The 15,757-nt window shown below is 52.0% G+C and overlaps 1 protein-coding gene across 14 annotated transcripts; it reads right to left on the bottom strand.

Annotated features, from left to right (window-relative positions):
- Positions 1-731: 731 nt before the first annotated feature.
- LOC114021238 lies at positions 732-13,615 on the bottom strand. Of its 14 annotated transcripts, XM_037877040.2 has the most exons (5): positions 13,198-13,491; positions 8,491-8,572; positions 4,225-4,277; positions 2,548-2,711; positions 743-1,479 (listed from the first exon to the last, which is right to left on the bottom strand). In XM_037877040.2, exons 1-5 carry the CDS (start codon positions 13,416-13,418, stop codon positions 1,418-1,420), a joined length of 582 nt encoding a protein of 193 aa, XP_037732968.1. In that variant the 5' UTR covers positions 13,419-13,491; the 3' UTR covers positions 743-1,417. The 14 variants fall into 14 exon arrangements, 4 of the variants coding, with proteins under 4 accessions (XP_037732968.1, XP_037732969.1, XP_037732967.1 ...); XR_006285361.1 differs by lacking the exon at positions 13,198-13,491 and adding an exon at positions 13,505-13,615 and having other exon boundaries at positions 732-1,479; positions 4,225-8,572; XR_006285359.1 differs by lacking the exon at positions 13,198-13,491 and adding an exon at positions 13,505-13,615 and having other exon boundaries at positions 732-2,711; positions 4,225-4,316.
- Between the last annotated feature and the right edge of the window lie 2,142 nt (positions 13,616-15,757).

Genomic DNA, 15,757 nt, shown 5'->3' with positions numbered 1-15,757 from the left:
GTCTGGGGGACTGTCAGTCTCCCCAGTTATTTGTCTCTGTCCTCTGCTGTGCCCCCAATCCCCCCACCATCTCAATGCCTGCTGGCTCCCCTCTCCTGCTTTTCCTTCTAGCCCAGCCCCCCTGCAAGCACCAGCCAGCCCCTTTCAATCCCTGCAGGCTCCTAAGCCCCCTATAATAGCCTAACTCAGGGGAGCTGGGGCCTTGGAAGCTGGAGGTGGGAGCCCAGTGGAGAGCCCTGCAGTGGGACTGGGATCCCGTGCGTCCCACAGGACCCGTTGCCATCATAGTGGGAGTGGGTAAAATGTACTTTGTAGAAGGCAGGTTGCGTGGCCAAAAAAAAATTAGACTGTGGGAATTTGCAGGTAAATCTCTCATCAGTTTGTCCTAAATCAACTTCAGCAACGTAACCCCCCCACCCAGGCTCCCCCCATGCTTAGTCACCTCTCCTGTCTCCCAGGGGAGTTGGGAACACACCTGGGGGTGCAGGAGGCCAGTTGGATGGTGCCAGAGAAAGGGGGGATGCAGGAAAGGGTGATGGGAGATGGTGAGGGTGCATGAGAGAAGAAGGAGGCGTCGTAGGAGGGGGGAATTTGGAGAGTGCTCCTGGTTCAGTAGAGAGCTCAGGAGATGGGTTTGGAGGTGCAGAAGAGGGCCCAGGCCTGCACGGTGTCGGGGGTCAGTCGGTCTGGGCCCTTTCACCACAGCTCAAGCCCGGACACAGAGTGATTTTGATCCAATCCATAAGGTTTATTCATTCATCAAGAGTCACAAAGTTTGAGAATCAAGAGATTTGCAGATCTAGTTCGTGGGCACCAAAGTTTGTAGGCATGAACCAGGCACAGCAATGGCCAGCAATTAACATCAAGTGGCTATACCCCAGAGCAACAGATCCCCATGATTTCTCATTCCATTTATTATAATCATTGGTCACGAGTCCTGTATCCCTAACCCCATTCTCACGGGCCAGGCCGCTCCCCAAGTAGTGATGCTGCGCTGTGTCTGAGGGCCTCTCACAAGGCAGCCCCTTTTATTGCTAGTGTTTGCTTTGAAAGCCACTGGTTTAAAGCGTCAGAAGAAATTGCTTACAAGTCATTTGCTGAGGTTCTCTCAGACCAGTGTGCTTGGGCTGATGGAGGAGAAACTCGCACCCAGCATCGCTCGGTCCGGTCCCTCCAGGTCTGCCTAGGAAGCCTGCAGACTCAGCAAGGGACCGCTCAGATCAAATCAAACTAAAGAGACACGCACACTCCATTATGAAGCCTCCCCACTTCTTCGAAGGCCCGGGTAGGAAGAGGCTTGTCTGAGGGCCCAGCAGCACTTTGCCAGTTCTGCAGCTTCTTGGACAGCAAACGGGGATCTACATCCTACTGGACACTGCTGATGGACTCTGAGATACCTGCTTCCTCTGCTTCCCAGCTACTTCCACCGACAGCCGAGAGATGGCGATGGTGAAAGCCATGTTGCATTTGATCGTTTGCCTAGTGGGATTATTAATGCGTTATTCATTTCAGTTGTAGTTGCTGGATTAGCTGGGACTGTTGATAGGTTTCCCCCTTTCAAGCAATTTCTTTTAACATTTCAAAACTAATCATGTTAATAGAATAACAATCCCCAGCTCTTCTCTAGCGCTTCACATCAATAGAGAACAAAGCGCTTTCCAAAGAAAGTCAGTAACAAGTTACAGGTCGGGAAACTGAGGCACAGAGCGGGAATGTGACTGATTCAAGGTCACCCAGCAGGACAGTGGAAAAGCCAGGAATAGAATTTGGGGTCCTGAGTTCCAATCCTGTGTCCTAGTCACTGTTCGTACCTCTCCATATTTCTTCTCCCGCCACATAATTCATCCCATGTCTAGAGAGCAACAAGTATTTAAATGGTGAAGCAAACACAGTGGGCTGTATTTCCTCTAAATATGGTGGCTGTGGCCCCTACACTCTTGGATTAAATCTAATGCTTTCACTGAGCAGCCTTCAGGGTGTGCAGGGGAATAGGAGATACTGAAGAACCGAGGCAGATTATCCACGCGTGGGGACGGGGACAGATCAATGCACAGGAACGCTTAGGTAGACCTGGTAACCCCGGGCGATGCCATTCACTAAAATTTGGCCCAGTCGCCCCTGTTATGATGGAGGGGCGGCCGGACCAAAGCTGAGCAGTGCCACCTAGGGCCCAGTGATGTGTAAATCCGGCCCTGCATAGAAAGCTAGCAGGTGAATGGCCAGTACAGACGATAGGGGTCAGGTCCCCAGTCGGTGGAGATGTACAGTGGTTCCATGAATGTCAATGGATCCAGTCCTGAGTTGGTGTGGACGGCTCTTGACACCAGCTGGTGATTTGGCCCTTGCTTGTCTGTTATAGCCAGGGTGACGTTGAGCATTACTGGCCACCCCTCCCCCCACAAACACCCAATTCAGAAAATCACTATCTTTAACATTGAGGTTTGTCATATTTAATAACCTCTGAATATCTCATAGGCTGGCCTGGCTGTTTAGATGCACAGACTGGCTGCACTCGACGATCCGGGCCTGCTGCGGGGGAGCTCTCACCATCTGATTTGATTCTGGCCAGCCTCTGCTGGCATTCACAGCTGTCATTGCCCACGTGTCCTTCTGCAACATCTCCGACTCCGGGCAGTGGCTCTGGGCACAGTCCAAGCGCTGCCTTCACAGCCCCAGCAGCCAGGTCCCCCCATGAGGGCCAGAAGAAGCACCTACATCGGGAACATCAGACAGGTTACACTGCTGTTGAAATGATTAGCACACAAGTTTCTGCTTCCCAGGAACATTTCCAGCTTCTTGTTGAGACACTGACAGTCCCCAAAACTGAAAAATTGTAGCCCCTACCGGAATATGTTTTGGTTTCTCACTGTTTATGGACAATAGCTATCGTTTTTGGGCCAATTGTTTTGTTTTGGGTTTTGTTGTTTTCAACCACAGGTTTTTTCTGGTTTCAGCTGAAAATTATTTCTGTTTTTTTGGGATGATTTTGGCCAAAATTTTGATCTGTTTCATGTTTTATGGTGAAAGGTCAACATTTTCCACAGGAGGAAAAAACAACAACAAAATGTTTCCTAGCCAGCTCCAGAAGCTAGCTTTCTTTATGATCCTACACCACCATGCAGATCAACTACAGACTGGGCCTTTCAAGGGTGCTAAGAAGGAGATGAAATCAGGCCCTGACGTCCCTTTCGGCTCAGTCTGGGGGTGGATGCAATGTGTGTTCAGGTTCCCAGCAGCTCAGCTAGTCCCTGGGGCCCAACGGAGGAGTTGGGAAGCCAACCTGTAAGAGGGAAGAGAAAAACATGGTTGTGTCTTTCCCTGCCCGCCTCCCCAGAACTCTGGAGGGGGCTCGGACCAGTTTGGTGATTTTCCAGGAGGGACCCCAGACACTTGCACCCCAGCCCTTCAAGAACCTGGCCCATGGGTTATAGCCTCTGGGTCCCCCTCCTCTCTCTTTAGTTCTCTGTCTCCCCTCCACTTCCCCCTCCTTTCCTTCCCTTCCCTGAGCTCCCTTCCACTCTCCACTCTTAATTATCTTTCATCTCCCGTTTTTTCCCTTCTCCCTACCCTCCCGTTCTATCCATCTGCCTCTCCTAGTCTCTCCCCATCTCCCTCCCTCTCTCAGGACCTCTCCAGCACATTGCTGGCAAATGGACTCTAAGGGCAGGGGTATCTAACTCCCCCAGCTGCAAGGCTCAGGGATGGGACCAAATAGCCGGAGAGGGACAGATAATAGCTCCCTCTAATCCTAGCTGTTCCCCTTATTAACCTCACCCTGGACTCATCTCCTCCGCTTTCCCAGCTGCTCATACCCACTCCCTGAAGATTCAAACCACCCCACAAAGACTAGCCCCCCGGGCGAGGTTCCTGAAGTTGCCTAGGGGATTTGGACACCATTGGGTCATTTGCTCTTTACACAGCAACAACATGGAGAACACACATGGGGCCAGCTGGGTCCCAAACAGCCGTCTTAACTAACTACACACAAATACGCCCGGTTGGGGCACACACACACATGTGCATACACACACACACATACACAAACAGCTGCTCTGGCTGGCTTCTGCAGCTTCTCCAATACAGGATGTGGTGAGCACCACTAGAGGGCTTGCCGGCCATTTAAAAGGCTACCACCCGATTCCTGTACACTGCACACGCCCCTTTCCCCAGGGGAATTGGGAACCCCAATTCCTTTGAAAATCTCAGCCCAAGGCTCCAGCTCACCTGAGTCCTTGCGCGTCTGCTGCTGCCATCAGAGATGGATCCGGCTTTCTGCCCTGGGGAGGGAGCATTTATCAGCGCTCAGCTGCGCAGCTCTGGGTGGGGTGGAAAGCGAAAGGGAACTGAAAGCGTGGACATGGGTTGGGCAGGGCAACTTCATCCCATGGAGACATTCTAAGTGTCATTAGTAACTGTGGGTCACAGGGGTTGAGCATGTTCTGGGAAACTGATGTGTGTGGTGGTGGTGGTGGGGGACGGGGGTTACACGTGAGGTGATGCTCAATGCCACTGTAAATCAGGCCCAGGCGTCTTGACTTGGGCAATGTGGAAACAGAGGCACTCACAGTCAGAGGCCAGGTGGGATGTTGGGGGCCAGCCCTGACCCTAAATAGCCAGCTCTAGGTCCAACTGGGATTATTTTGGGGGCATTCTCCGGCCCGTGCTAAGCGGGACGTCAGACTAGCCAATCACAGTGGTCCCTTCTGGCCTTGCACTCTCGCTCTGTGACCTCTCCCCCAGTGAGGGACCAGCAGGAACCTGGACTAGGATCCCCAAAGGGGCGTACTACGGGGTTATGGGCCCAACTCCCAGAGACCTGGGCACCTAACTCGCTTGGGAACCTTTGGAAACAATCTGCTGCAGAGATCGGTAGGTGTGTGCGTGCGGGGATGGATGGATGGATGCATGGAGGGTGGGATGACACTGGATGGATAGAGACAGTAATCGGTTGTATATAGCTTAGGGTTGACCTTAGCCCTGGCTGTGTGGTGGGCGCAGAGCCCACTGTTGTTTGCAGGAGTCAGCTGTAAGCATCTGGTCCTCTGGAAGCGAAAGGAACCAGGTGCCCGGATTGACCTAGCAGCTGATTTACAAGGAGCACTTTACAAGGGCTGGGCTCAGTCACTGCATCAGTCAGCTGGGTGCCCAGGCAGCCCCCACTGGGCATGTCTGCTACACCCTGGATGATCTACCTGGCGAAGGTTCAGGGGCAGCACTGTGGGGATTTTGTGAGGGCTATAGGCACCTAAAATTTGCATTAGCCCCTCCCTGTATCCTCCCCTCCTGGCACAAATGTCAAATGTTATGCAGACGTAAGGGTAGCATGGTATGGCATTGTCACCCTCACTTCTGCGCTGCTGCTGGTGGTGTCACTGCCTTTAGAGCTGGGTGCCCAGCCAGCAGCCGCTGCTGTCCATCCACTCAGCTCTGAAGGCACCTCCAACAAGAGCAGCAGAGAAGTAAGGGTGGAAATGCCTCTCCATTTTTCTGACTAGCTCAGTTAAGCCCCCTCACCGGGAAGAAGCTGGTGCCGCCCCAGAAAGGTCAGTCACCAAGGGTAATGGGCATCCCAGAATTTGGGGTGCTAAACTTGAGACACCTGGGCCCTGATCCCCACCATCACATTTGACATCCCCAGTCTCAGTCAGGGTCTGTGCAGTACCAGGCACAATGGGAAGCGCAGGGTGGGGCAGAATCTAAGGAGATTTCCTGGCAGTGGGGCAGGAGTAGTCAGGGCGGGGGCAGAGCCCAAGGAGATTTCCTGGCAGTCAGGGATGGGCAGTGTCAGGTGGATTTCCCAGCATGGTGGGAGGAGGGGGAAAGTCCTGAGGTACTAGGACAGTAAATGCAAATCTAAGTGAACATGGACACTTCCACAGAAGGCAACGATGCACTGGACAAAAGTGGATCTCTAAAGGGCCACATGCACCTCGCTCCTTTGATCACACCCCTCCAAATCATGGCACAGTCACAGCTCTGCCAAGCAGCTCTACGTAATCTCTCCACCTTTCAATACCACTATGCCAAATACAGGGAATGCAGCGAGAGTGCATGCACCTAATTCCCAGTGGCTACTGTCAACTCCAGGGAGGGCAGAGTTAAGGCTGTGCGGAAGTTCGCCTTAACTCAGTATTTCCTGCTTTTCAGAGGTTTCAGATTTGCTGAACTCACCATTATGGAAGGGCAGGAGATACCCCCAGGCAACCTTAACTCAGCGTTGATGAAGTTTTTTGTCAGTAAATTGCCATATAACTTTACAGGGGGATTGAAACAACTTTATTCCAGGGACCAGCAGGGTGCCGCCCTGTGCGGTGGATTACGGCGCTTTCTCTCCAGCTGCTCGGCTATAATCACCACTTTCCATTGTGCTCATAATAGCACCTGGGCCGGAGAATTTGAGCTCTAAAGTATTTATTTCTCTGAAATATAAACTCCCCCATCCATCAACTGAACATGCATCTCCCCTGTCCCAGCCCCCGCCCTGTTCGTTGTTCCATCTGACTCCTGGTCAATTGAGAGGGGCCCCCACTCCGTCCTTCAAGATGGCAGCACCCCAGGGGTTGAAAAAGATCAAATGCCTCACCCTGGCAGGTGTGTTTATTGTAGGGGCAGCTCCAGAGAGGGGCAAAGCAATAGAACAAGTTCTTTGGCTCCTTGTTTGATCCGTGCCCTTGAGCTTTCAGCTGCCTTTGCATTTTTACATGAATTCTTCAAACTATATTTGATCCACAGTGGCCCAGGTGATTAGCCCTTGGTGCAGCCCATTTACTGCAAAAGCCTGTTTATTTGGCAGCGCACTTTGTGCCGCTCTGCAGGGCTTGTACAAGAAACTGTAAGACATGGAAAGGGCTCTTGTTTGGGCACACACGTTGCAAGGCAGTGCCGCTTCCCGGGGCTGCCCACACAGGCTGTGATTGCTGACCACTCCTCCACCCTCCTGGTAAATAGCAGAGCAGCCTAGCTTTCCTGTTTGCCCGTTGTCTTTTCGAACAAGATGCTCCTGTGCTTTTGGGGGAAGGGCTCTTCTCAGGATGACATCCTCCAACATAGGGACAGCCTGCAGAGGTTCCCATGGAATTACTAACTGCTCCCCACTTCCAGACCAGCATTGGCACAGGGGGTATGGAGGAGGGCCACAGTAGACCTGGATGAGCTTTGGGTTTGAAATTGAGTTTGGAGATTAGTGTGCGGGAGAGGCCCAAAGCGTGTGACTGAAAAAGATCATAAGAACATAAGAACCGCCCTACTGGGTCAGACCAGGGGTCCATCTAGCCCAGTATCCTGTCTTCCGACAGTGGCCAATGCCAGGTGCCCTAGAATGAATGAACAGAACAGGTAATCATCGAGTGATTCATTCCTTGTCAACCATTCCCAGCTTCTGGCAAACAGAGGCTAGGGACTCCATACCTGCCCATCCTGGCTAATAGCCATTGGTGAACCTATCTTCCATGAATGTATCTAGCTCTTTTTTGAATCCGGTTATAGTCTTGGCCTTCATGAGAAACAAGAGGTGTTCTGTGTTAAACGTGAAGTGCTTCTTGAAATACCAGAGATCACTAATTTTTAAGGTTGGGGCTGAGATAACAGAAAGAAAAGAAATGTGGTTAACTGGGTACCAGATTGTGACGTTTTGGGGATCACGCAGGCCAGAGGTTTTCTTCTCTTGCAGTCTGAGCTCTACCATCTGCATTGCGGTGCTCGGGTGCCTCCTTGTTTCTGCGGAGCCGCAATCTAGGCAGCTTTACCTGCGCAGCCATCTCCAGTGGGGAAGTAAGGTCTGGCGGGTTTCCCAACCTTGGGTCATCTCCCTCCTCCTTCCCCTTCTCCTTCTCCTGCTCCAAATACTTAGTGAGTGAGGTTTACAGCTCCGCTGCTGATTTCCCCGTCACATTCTGGGGTGCAATCCACACCAGTGAGGGGTTGTGTCACCGCCTGACCTGTAACCTTGGGTGTCTCACAATATTTTACTGTTGCAGCTCTCAACCTGGGCCACACACAACCAGCCACCAACATGCAGATCACACCCTGAGCATCTATGCATTAGACAGCCCTGGCTCAGCCACGCTGACCCCAGCAGCCTATCTGCAGCCCCCTCTGGCTTTCCCCAGGCTTGATTACTACTTGTAGGGTGGCCCCAAAGACTCCCAGTCCCGAATGTTTCCCAAAACATATGTTGTGCACAGCCCAGCCCTCTCCTGGACAGTTCAGATGCTGAGGTTCGATGCCCCTGTAAGGAGTCGACATTCAACAGTTTGTTACTTTAACTTGAGTTACCAAATAGCTGTTTACACACAGCGCAGTTGTTTTAGATTAAAAATAAAGCAAGTCTATTAACAAAAGAAGATGGGATGTTAAGTGAATTCAGGTACAAGAGATAAAGTTAGAAATGGTTGGGAGCAAATCAAAGAGAAAACATGCAGCTAAATGTCTAAAATATGATCCAGCAAGTTTTGGTTGCAGGCATTGTTCAAAATGGCCTCTCTCACCCACCATCTTCCAGCAAGATGATGACTGATGCATTCCTCGGTCAGGATCTCCCCCAGGATCTCCCAGAGGTGCCGGCGTTGGTCTTCTGAGGGGAAAGAGAGAGAGAGAGAGGTTGGGGTTCCCTGCCCTTTCCTTTTATAGTCCAGTCAACCCTTGAAGTGGATTCTTTGGAAGGTTACCGCTCCAAGCAAAGTTCATCCAAACAGTGAGGAAGACAATGTGGAGTCTGGTGGTGAAGGTGGCTCCGGGCTCTTTCTTCCTCCACTTGTGTTTGCTAAAATACAAATTGTTCTGTTTCCTGCCACCTCCTCCCCTGCTGTTTTGAGGACCTTATGAACTACTTATGTGCAAATCAAGGTAAACCCACATTCCTGTGTTTAGGACAGACCTTGCCTAGGTGGGGCTGTCTGGTTTTGACCATGGGCTAATAACATTGTACAGGAAGAATTCATAACTTTACATATAATGTTGCTACATCCATTCCATCATGATAGTATTGACCAGTGAGTTCTTAGCTTTCCTATGATACCTCCCAGGGCATATTCTATATAAAGATTGTTACACTAGCGCAAGGGTGGGCAAACTTTTTGGCCCGAGGGCCACATCTGGGTGGGGAAATTGCATGCAGAGCATGAATGTAGGGCTGGGGTAGGGGTGCGGAGTGTGGGAGGGGGCTCAGGGCAGGGGGTTGGGGTGCAGGAGAGGTGTGGAGTGCGGGCTCTGGCCCGGTGCCATTTACCTCGAGTGGCTCTGGGGTGGCAGCAGCGTGCAGCGGGGCTAAGGCAGGTTTCCTGCCTGCCCTGGCCCTGCGCCACTCGGGGAAGCAGCTGGCAGCACGTCCCTGCGGCCCCTGGGGAAGGGGGGCAGAGGGCTCCGTGTGCTGCCCTCGCCTGCAGGTACCTCTCCCGCAGCTCCCATTGGCCGGGAAGGGGGAACCCCAGGGGCCTCAGGGACATGATGCCGGCCATGGCACAGGGCCAGGGAGCCTGCCCTAGCCCCACAGAGCTGGCAATCCCGTGGACCGGATCCAAAGCCCTCCTGCACTAGCGTGTTGGGTGTGAATACAGGGGTGCTTTCAGAGACTCCACTGCCCCATCTGTACAGCACCAACCCTCCCCACAAGACAGAACAGTGGCTACTGGTTTCCCCTTTGAACTTTCTGGGCAATAAAGGTTTTTTTTAATTGTTTCCAGCTACCTCCAATCCTTCAGGAACCCACTGCCCAGAATGCAATAAAAACTGTGGCACACAGTGTGATAAAACCTTTATGGTGCCCTGTGACAGATTCCTTTCCCACCCCTGCACACTACACTCTCAGCTCCAAACAGGAGCACTAGGGTTCTGGGGGGCACCTCTTGTGAACCTGCAAGGCCAAGACAGGGCTGGCACAGCCCAGAGGAGAGGGCTTGAGTGGCTGAAAGGCTTCATAAGCCAGGGAAGTGGAGGGCAAGCTGAGTGTCCTGAAACCACAGGAGGACTCCTGCCGTCAATGGCCACAATGCAAAATATGCCTTTCTAGTTCAGAAACCAGGCCAAGTTTCTTTCCTGACAACCCCACGTTAATACTGGTGAACCTTCCATAGGACCATCCAGGCCTGCCAGCCCCAGGGGGAAATTCCCCTTCCTGTTGATAAAGTCTGAGGCCTGTGGGGGGCCTGTGTGTCCCATCAGTAGCCCCAAAATAAATTGCAAACTCCAAATGGGCAAATACATCAATAACTTCCTGAATGTTGGCAAGCTTTAGGACATGGGGGAACAGTACCTTCTTGACCTGGTGAAGTTGGCAGATGACCCAAAAATAGGAGGATGGGTAAATAAGACGAGGACGGTCACTGATACAGAGTGACCTCAATCATCTGGTAAACTGGGAGCAGGTGAACAATATGTGCTTTAATACGGCTAAATGTAAATGTACACATCTGGGACCAAAGATCATCAGCTGTACTTACAGGATGGGGAACTCTCTCCTGGGAAGCAGCGACTCTGAAAAACATTTGGGGGTTCTGTGGTGGAGAATCAGCTGAACATGAGATCCCTGTGCGACGCTGTGGCCAAAAGAGCTAATGTAACCTTGGGATGCATAAACAGGGGAATCTCAAGTAGGAGTAGAGAGGTTATTTGGCACTGGTGCGACGGCTGCTGGAATCCTGTGTCCAGTTCTGGTGCCCACCATTCAAGAGGGTTGCTGATAAATTGGAGAGGGGTCAGAGAAGAGCCATAAGAATGATTAGAGAATTAGAAAATTGCCTGATAGTGAGAGATTCAAGGAGCTCGATCTTTTTAGTTTAATGAAGAGAAGGTTAAGGGGTGTCTTGATCACAGTCTGTAAGTATCTTACATGGGGAGCAAATATTTAATAATGGGCTCTTCAATCTAGCAGAGGAATGTCTAACCCGATCCAATGGCTGGAAGTTGAACTGAGACAAACTCAGACTGGAAATGAGGCATACATTTTAAACAGTGAGAGTAATTAATCATTGGAACAACTTACCTATGTCGTGGTGGATTCTCCATCCCTGACAAATATTAAATCGAGATCGGATGTTTTTCTAACAGATCTTCTCTATGAATTATTTTGGGGAAGTTCTCTGTCCTGTGTTATACAGAAGGTCAGACTGGATAATCACAATGGTCCCTTCAGGCCTTCGAAGCTATGCAAACCTCCAAGACAACATCCCTGATTACTGATCTACCACCACCAAGCTAGTTCACTACTGACTGGCTAGCAAGCAGGGCTGGCGAGCTTCCAGACGGCCCTTCTCCATGCTGACAGGAGTTCTCATGTTGGGGTGATGCCACTGCAGCTCCAGGAAGACAAGCCATGGGGGTTATTCTGACTTGGAGTACGGACACTGAACTTGGAAGTAGAAGGACCAAAGATGCTATTTTATCCTGCACTTAGGAAGTAACTGGACAGTGTATTTACATGTATGAAAAGAGTGGTCTGGGAGGCTACGTGCCAGCTAGGCTAGGCTGAGAGTTTTCTAATGAGGCTCTAGCCTGCCATCACTTTAGGAACCCCTGACAAAGGGGCCAGGCTAACTCCAGGAGAACAATGATTTAAAAATCTGGGACTGTTCAGCTTAGAAAAGAGGTGACTATGGGGCAATATGATAGAGGTCTCTACAGTCACGAATGGTGAGGGGAAAGTGAATAGGGAAGTGTTATTTACTCTTTCTCATGATACAAGAGCTAGGGGTCACCAAATGAAACTAATAGGCTACGGGTTTAAAAATAAACAAAAGGAAGTATTTCTTCACTCAAAGCACAGCCATACTCGGTCAGACCAAAGGTCCATCTAGCCCAGTATCCTGTCTTCCGACAGTGGCCAATGCTAGGTGCCCCAGAGGGAATGAACAGAACAGGTAATCAAGTGATTCATCCCGTCGCCCACTCCCAGCTTCTGGCAAGCATAGACTAGGGACACAATCTCTGTAGTAGATTGTTTCCAAAGGTTCTCATGGGCATTAGGTGCCCAGGTCTCTGGGAGATGGATCCAGAGTGCCCTAGTACACCCCTTTGGGGATCCCAGCCCAGGTTCCTACTGGGCCCTCACTGGGGCACAGCTCTCAGAGCCAGAGTGCAAGGCCAGAAGGGACCAGTTGGAGCTAGAGCTGGCCGGAGTTTCCCTTTCACTTTCTGCCCCAAGCGGAGCTGTCTAGCTGAGCACTTATAAATGCTCCGTCCCCGGGGCAGAGAGCCGGATCCATCCCTGATGCTAGCAGCAGACGTGTGAGGACTCAGGTCAGCTGGAGCCTCGGACTGAGATTTCCAAAGGGATTTGGGTGCCCAATTCCCCTTGGGAAAGGGGTGTGTGGAGTGTACAGGAATCAGGTGGTAACCCTTTAAATGGCCAGCGAGCCCTTTAGTGGCGCTCACCGTGTCCTGTGTTGGAGAAGCTGTCAGAACCCAGCCAGAGCAGCCGTGTGCAAGTGTGTGTCTGTGCGTGTGCACGTGTGTGCATGCACGTGTGTGCGTATATGCACGTGTGTGTGTGCCCCAACCTGGCATGTTGGTGTGCAGTTAGTTAAGACGGTTGTTTGGGATCCAGCTGGCCCCATGTGCATTCTCCATGTTGTCACTGTGTAAAGAGCAAATGACCCAATGGCATCCAAATCCCCTAGACAACTTCAGGAATCTCTGCCTGGGGGCCTAGTCCCCATGGGGTGGTTTGAGTCTTCAGGGAGGGGCGCTGAGCAGCAGAGGTGAGAAGGCCAAGGTAAAGTAGTATGGGATGAACAAGGGAAATGGCTATTTGGTCTCACCCCAGAGACAGTCCTTCCAACTGGGACAGTGCGATACCCCCAGCCCTTTTCAGAATCCATTTGCCAGTCCTGTGGTGGAGAGGTCTGGAGAGAGAAAGGCACAGATGGGGGCGGGGAAGGAGATTGGGACAGACAGAAGGACGAGAGAGGAGAGAGCCCAGAGGAGAGGAAGGTTTAGAAAACCTGACCTGCAAGGAAAGGTTACAGAAACTGGGCAGGTTTGCTCTTGAGAAGGGAAGATTGATGGGGGACTTGAGAGCAGACTGCAAAGCTGTGACGGGCTGTATAAAGAGGCCGGAGATCAATGGCTGTCCGTGGCCACAGAAGGCGTGTGGGGGCCACTGGGGAAGTCTGCGTTACACCAATGCACAGGGGGCGAGAGTCAGCCCCCGCCCCAGCGAGCGAGCCTGACTCTTCGGCTCAAACTGGAGCGAGCTCCTTTTACCTGTGGAGATCCCTGGGGTGATGGCCAAGGTAGCACCCGTCCCCGTCTTCATAGCCGGACAACAAGGTATTTTCCTGCCCTGGATTCTGCATCGCAGTGTGTGTGTGGGCGGGGGATGGGAGGGGAAAGGCACAGCCCCATCTCCCCACGGCTGGCGGAGCTCCGCTCCCAAACCGGACGCACATCAAAGCCCAGGCGCTGGGGAACACGCGCAGCCGCATTAGCCCTGCAATTAACTCCTCGCTTAATTGCTGTCCCTTGCCACCCAGCCACCCCGCACTCGGCCCCTGCAGCGCGCTCCGCTCACCCACTAGCGCGCGCGTGGCCAGCGCTGGGCGCGATCACACGTGGGACTCTCCGGCCCGCGCCCCTCCAGGCCCAGACACGCATGCGCAGTTTTCAAGGCCGGGAAGGAAGCGGGGAAAGGAGAGGGGCTGGGATTTAAAGGGCCCGCGCCCCATTCCTGGGACACTGACAAAGCCCCTGGTTAACCCCTTCGCGGCCAGTGGCCAGTCAGAGGGCGGAGGGCGGGCTCGGGGGGCAGGGATGGGAGGGAGCTGGGGTGGGGAGATGCGGGACAGGGGGTGGGGCCCGGGGGCTTGGTGGGCAGGGTTTGGGGCTGGAACAGGGAGAGTGAAGGGGGCAGGGGAGAGAGGGGTTAATGGGGGCAGGGAGGGGTGAGGTGGGGGGACAGGGGGCAGGTGGGGAGCATGGATGGGTCTGGAGGAAATGGTGGAGGCTAAGGGACAGGGTCAATCCAGAGTCACACCTGAGCTAAGTGGTGTCCAGGCTGGATTCTGGTCTCAGCTCCCTCAAGGCCAATCCAGAGTCACACCTGATTGCAATGGAGTCGGGGCCGGTTCCGATTCCCATCTGCTGTCAATGAAGTGGAAAACAATTCCCAGAGAGTAGTTATCAGTGGATCACAGTCAAGCTGGAAGGGCCTAACGAGTGGGGTCCCACAGGGATCAGTTCTGGGTCCGATGATGTTCAATATCTTCATCAATCATTTAGATAATGTTATAGAGAGTACACTTAAAAAGACACAAGCTGGGAGGGGTTGTAAGTGCTTTGGAGGACAGGACTAAATTAAAAATGATCTGGACAAACTGGAGAAATTGTCTGAAGTAAATAGGATGAAATTCAATAAGGACAAATGCAAAGTACTCCACTTAGGAAGGAACAATCAGTTGCATACATAGAAAATGGGAAATGACTGACTAGGAAGGAGTACTGTGGAAAGGGATCTGGGGGACCACAAGCGAAATATGAGTCAACAGTGTAATGCTATTGCAAAAAAGCAAACATCGTTCTGGGATGTATTAGCAGGAGTGTTGTAAGCAAGACATGAGATGTAATTCTTTTGCTCTACTCTGTGCTGATTAAGCCTCAACTGGAGTATTGTGTCCAGTTCTAGATGGCACATTTCAGGAAAGATGTGGACAAATTGGAGAAAGTCCAGAGAAGAGCAACAAAAATTATTAAAGGTCTAGAAAACGTGAGCTATGAGGGAAGATTGAAATAACTGAGTTTGTTTAGTCTGGAGAAGAGAGGACTGAGTGGGGACATGATAATAATTTTCAAGTACATAAAAGGTTGTTACAAGGAGGAGGAAGAAGAATTGTTCTTCTTAACCTCTGAGGACAGGACAAGAAGCAATGGGCTTAAATTGCAGCAAGGGAGGTTTAGGTTGGACATTAGGAAAAACTTCCTAACTGTCAGGGTGGTTAAGCACTGGAATAAATTGCCTAGGGAGGCTGTGGAATCTCCGTCACTGGAGGTTTTTAAGAGCAGGTTGGACAAAAACCTGTCAGGGATGGTCTAGGTCAGTGTTTTTCAAAGTACGGGAATGTCAGGCACTGGGTCACCTTTGCTGATTCAAATTATAACAAACATTGCCACGCAGCAGCTCTAAAGGGCCGCTGCAGGGACCTGGAGAGGAGAGAGGTAGGGGGTGGGCAGGAACTGGGGATGGGAGCAAGTTGGGGCTTGCAGGGCTGCTGCGGGCCTCTCCCCCGCACCCGGATCTCGCTGCTGCCGGCAGGGAGAGAGGGACCCTTCCCTGGAGCTCCATGCAGAGGGAGAGAGTGGCCCCTCCCCAGAAGCTAACTGCTGCTGGCGGGGAGAGGGCTGGGGGGAGTCCTCTGGCCCCAGCCCTGGGGCAGCTTGCCTGCAGCCCAAACTCCTCATCCCTGGCCCCACCCCAGAGCCCATACCCCCAGCCAGAGCCCTCACCCCCCACATCCCAACCCTCTGCCCCAGCCCTGAGCCCCCTCCTGCACCCTGAACCCCTCATCACCAGCTCCACCCTAGAGCCCTCACCCCCAGACAGAGCCCTCATCCTCACAACCCACCCTCTGCCCTACTCTGGGCCACCTCCCACACTCCTTACCATAGGCTTACTAAGGCTAGTGTCTAGTGTTAATTATGTAAAGTGGGATAACCTGGAATGCATTGAAATATTATGAATTTATGAAAACTCTAGTCAAAAGATATAGTTATGTTGGATCACGGACATCAACAGTTTTCTTCAACTGGGTCACAAGGAAAAAAGTTTGAA

This window comes from Chelonia mydas, chromosome 13, assembly GCF_015237465.2.
Source record: "Chelonia mydas isolate rCheMyd1 chromosome 13, rCheMyd1.pri.v2, whole genome shotgun sequence".
Taxonomy (NCBI): domain Eukaryota; kingdom Metazoa; phylum Chordata; order Testudines; family Cheloniidae; genus Chelonia; species Chelonia mydas.
This window is presented reverse-complemented; position numbering and strand designations above follow the sequence as displayed.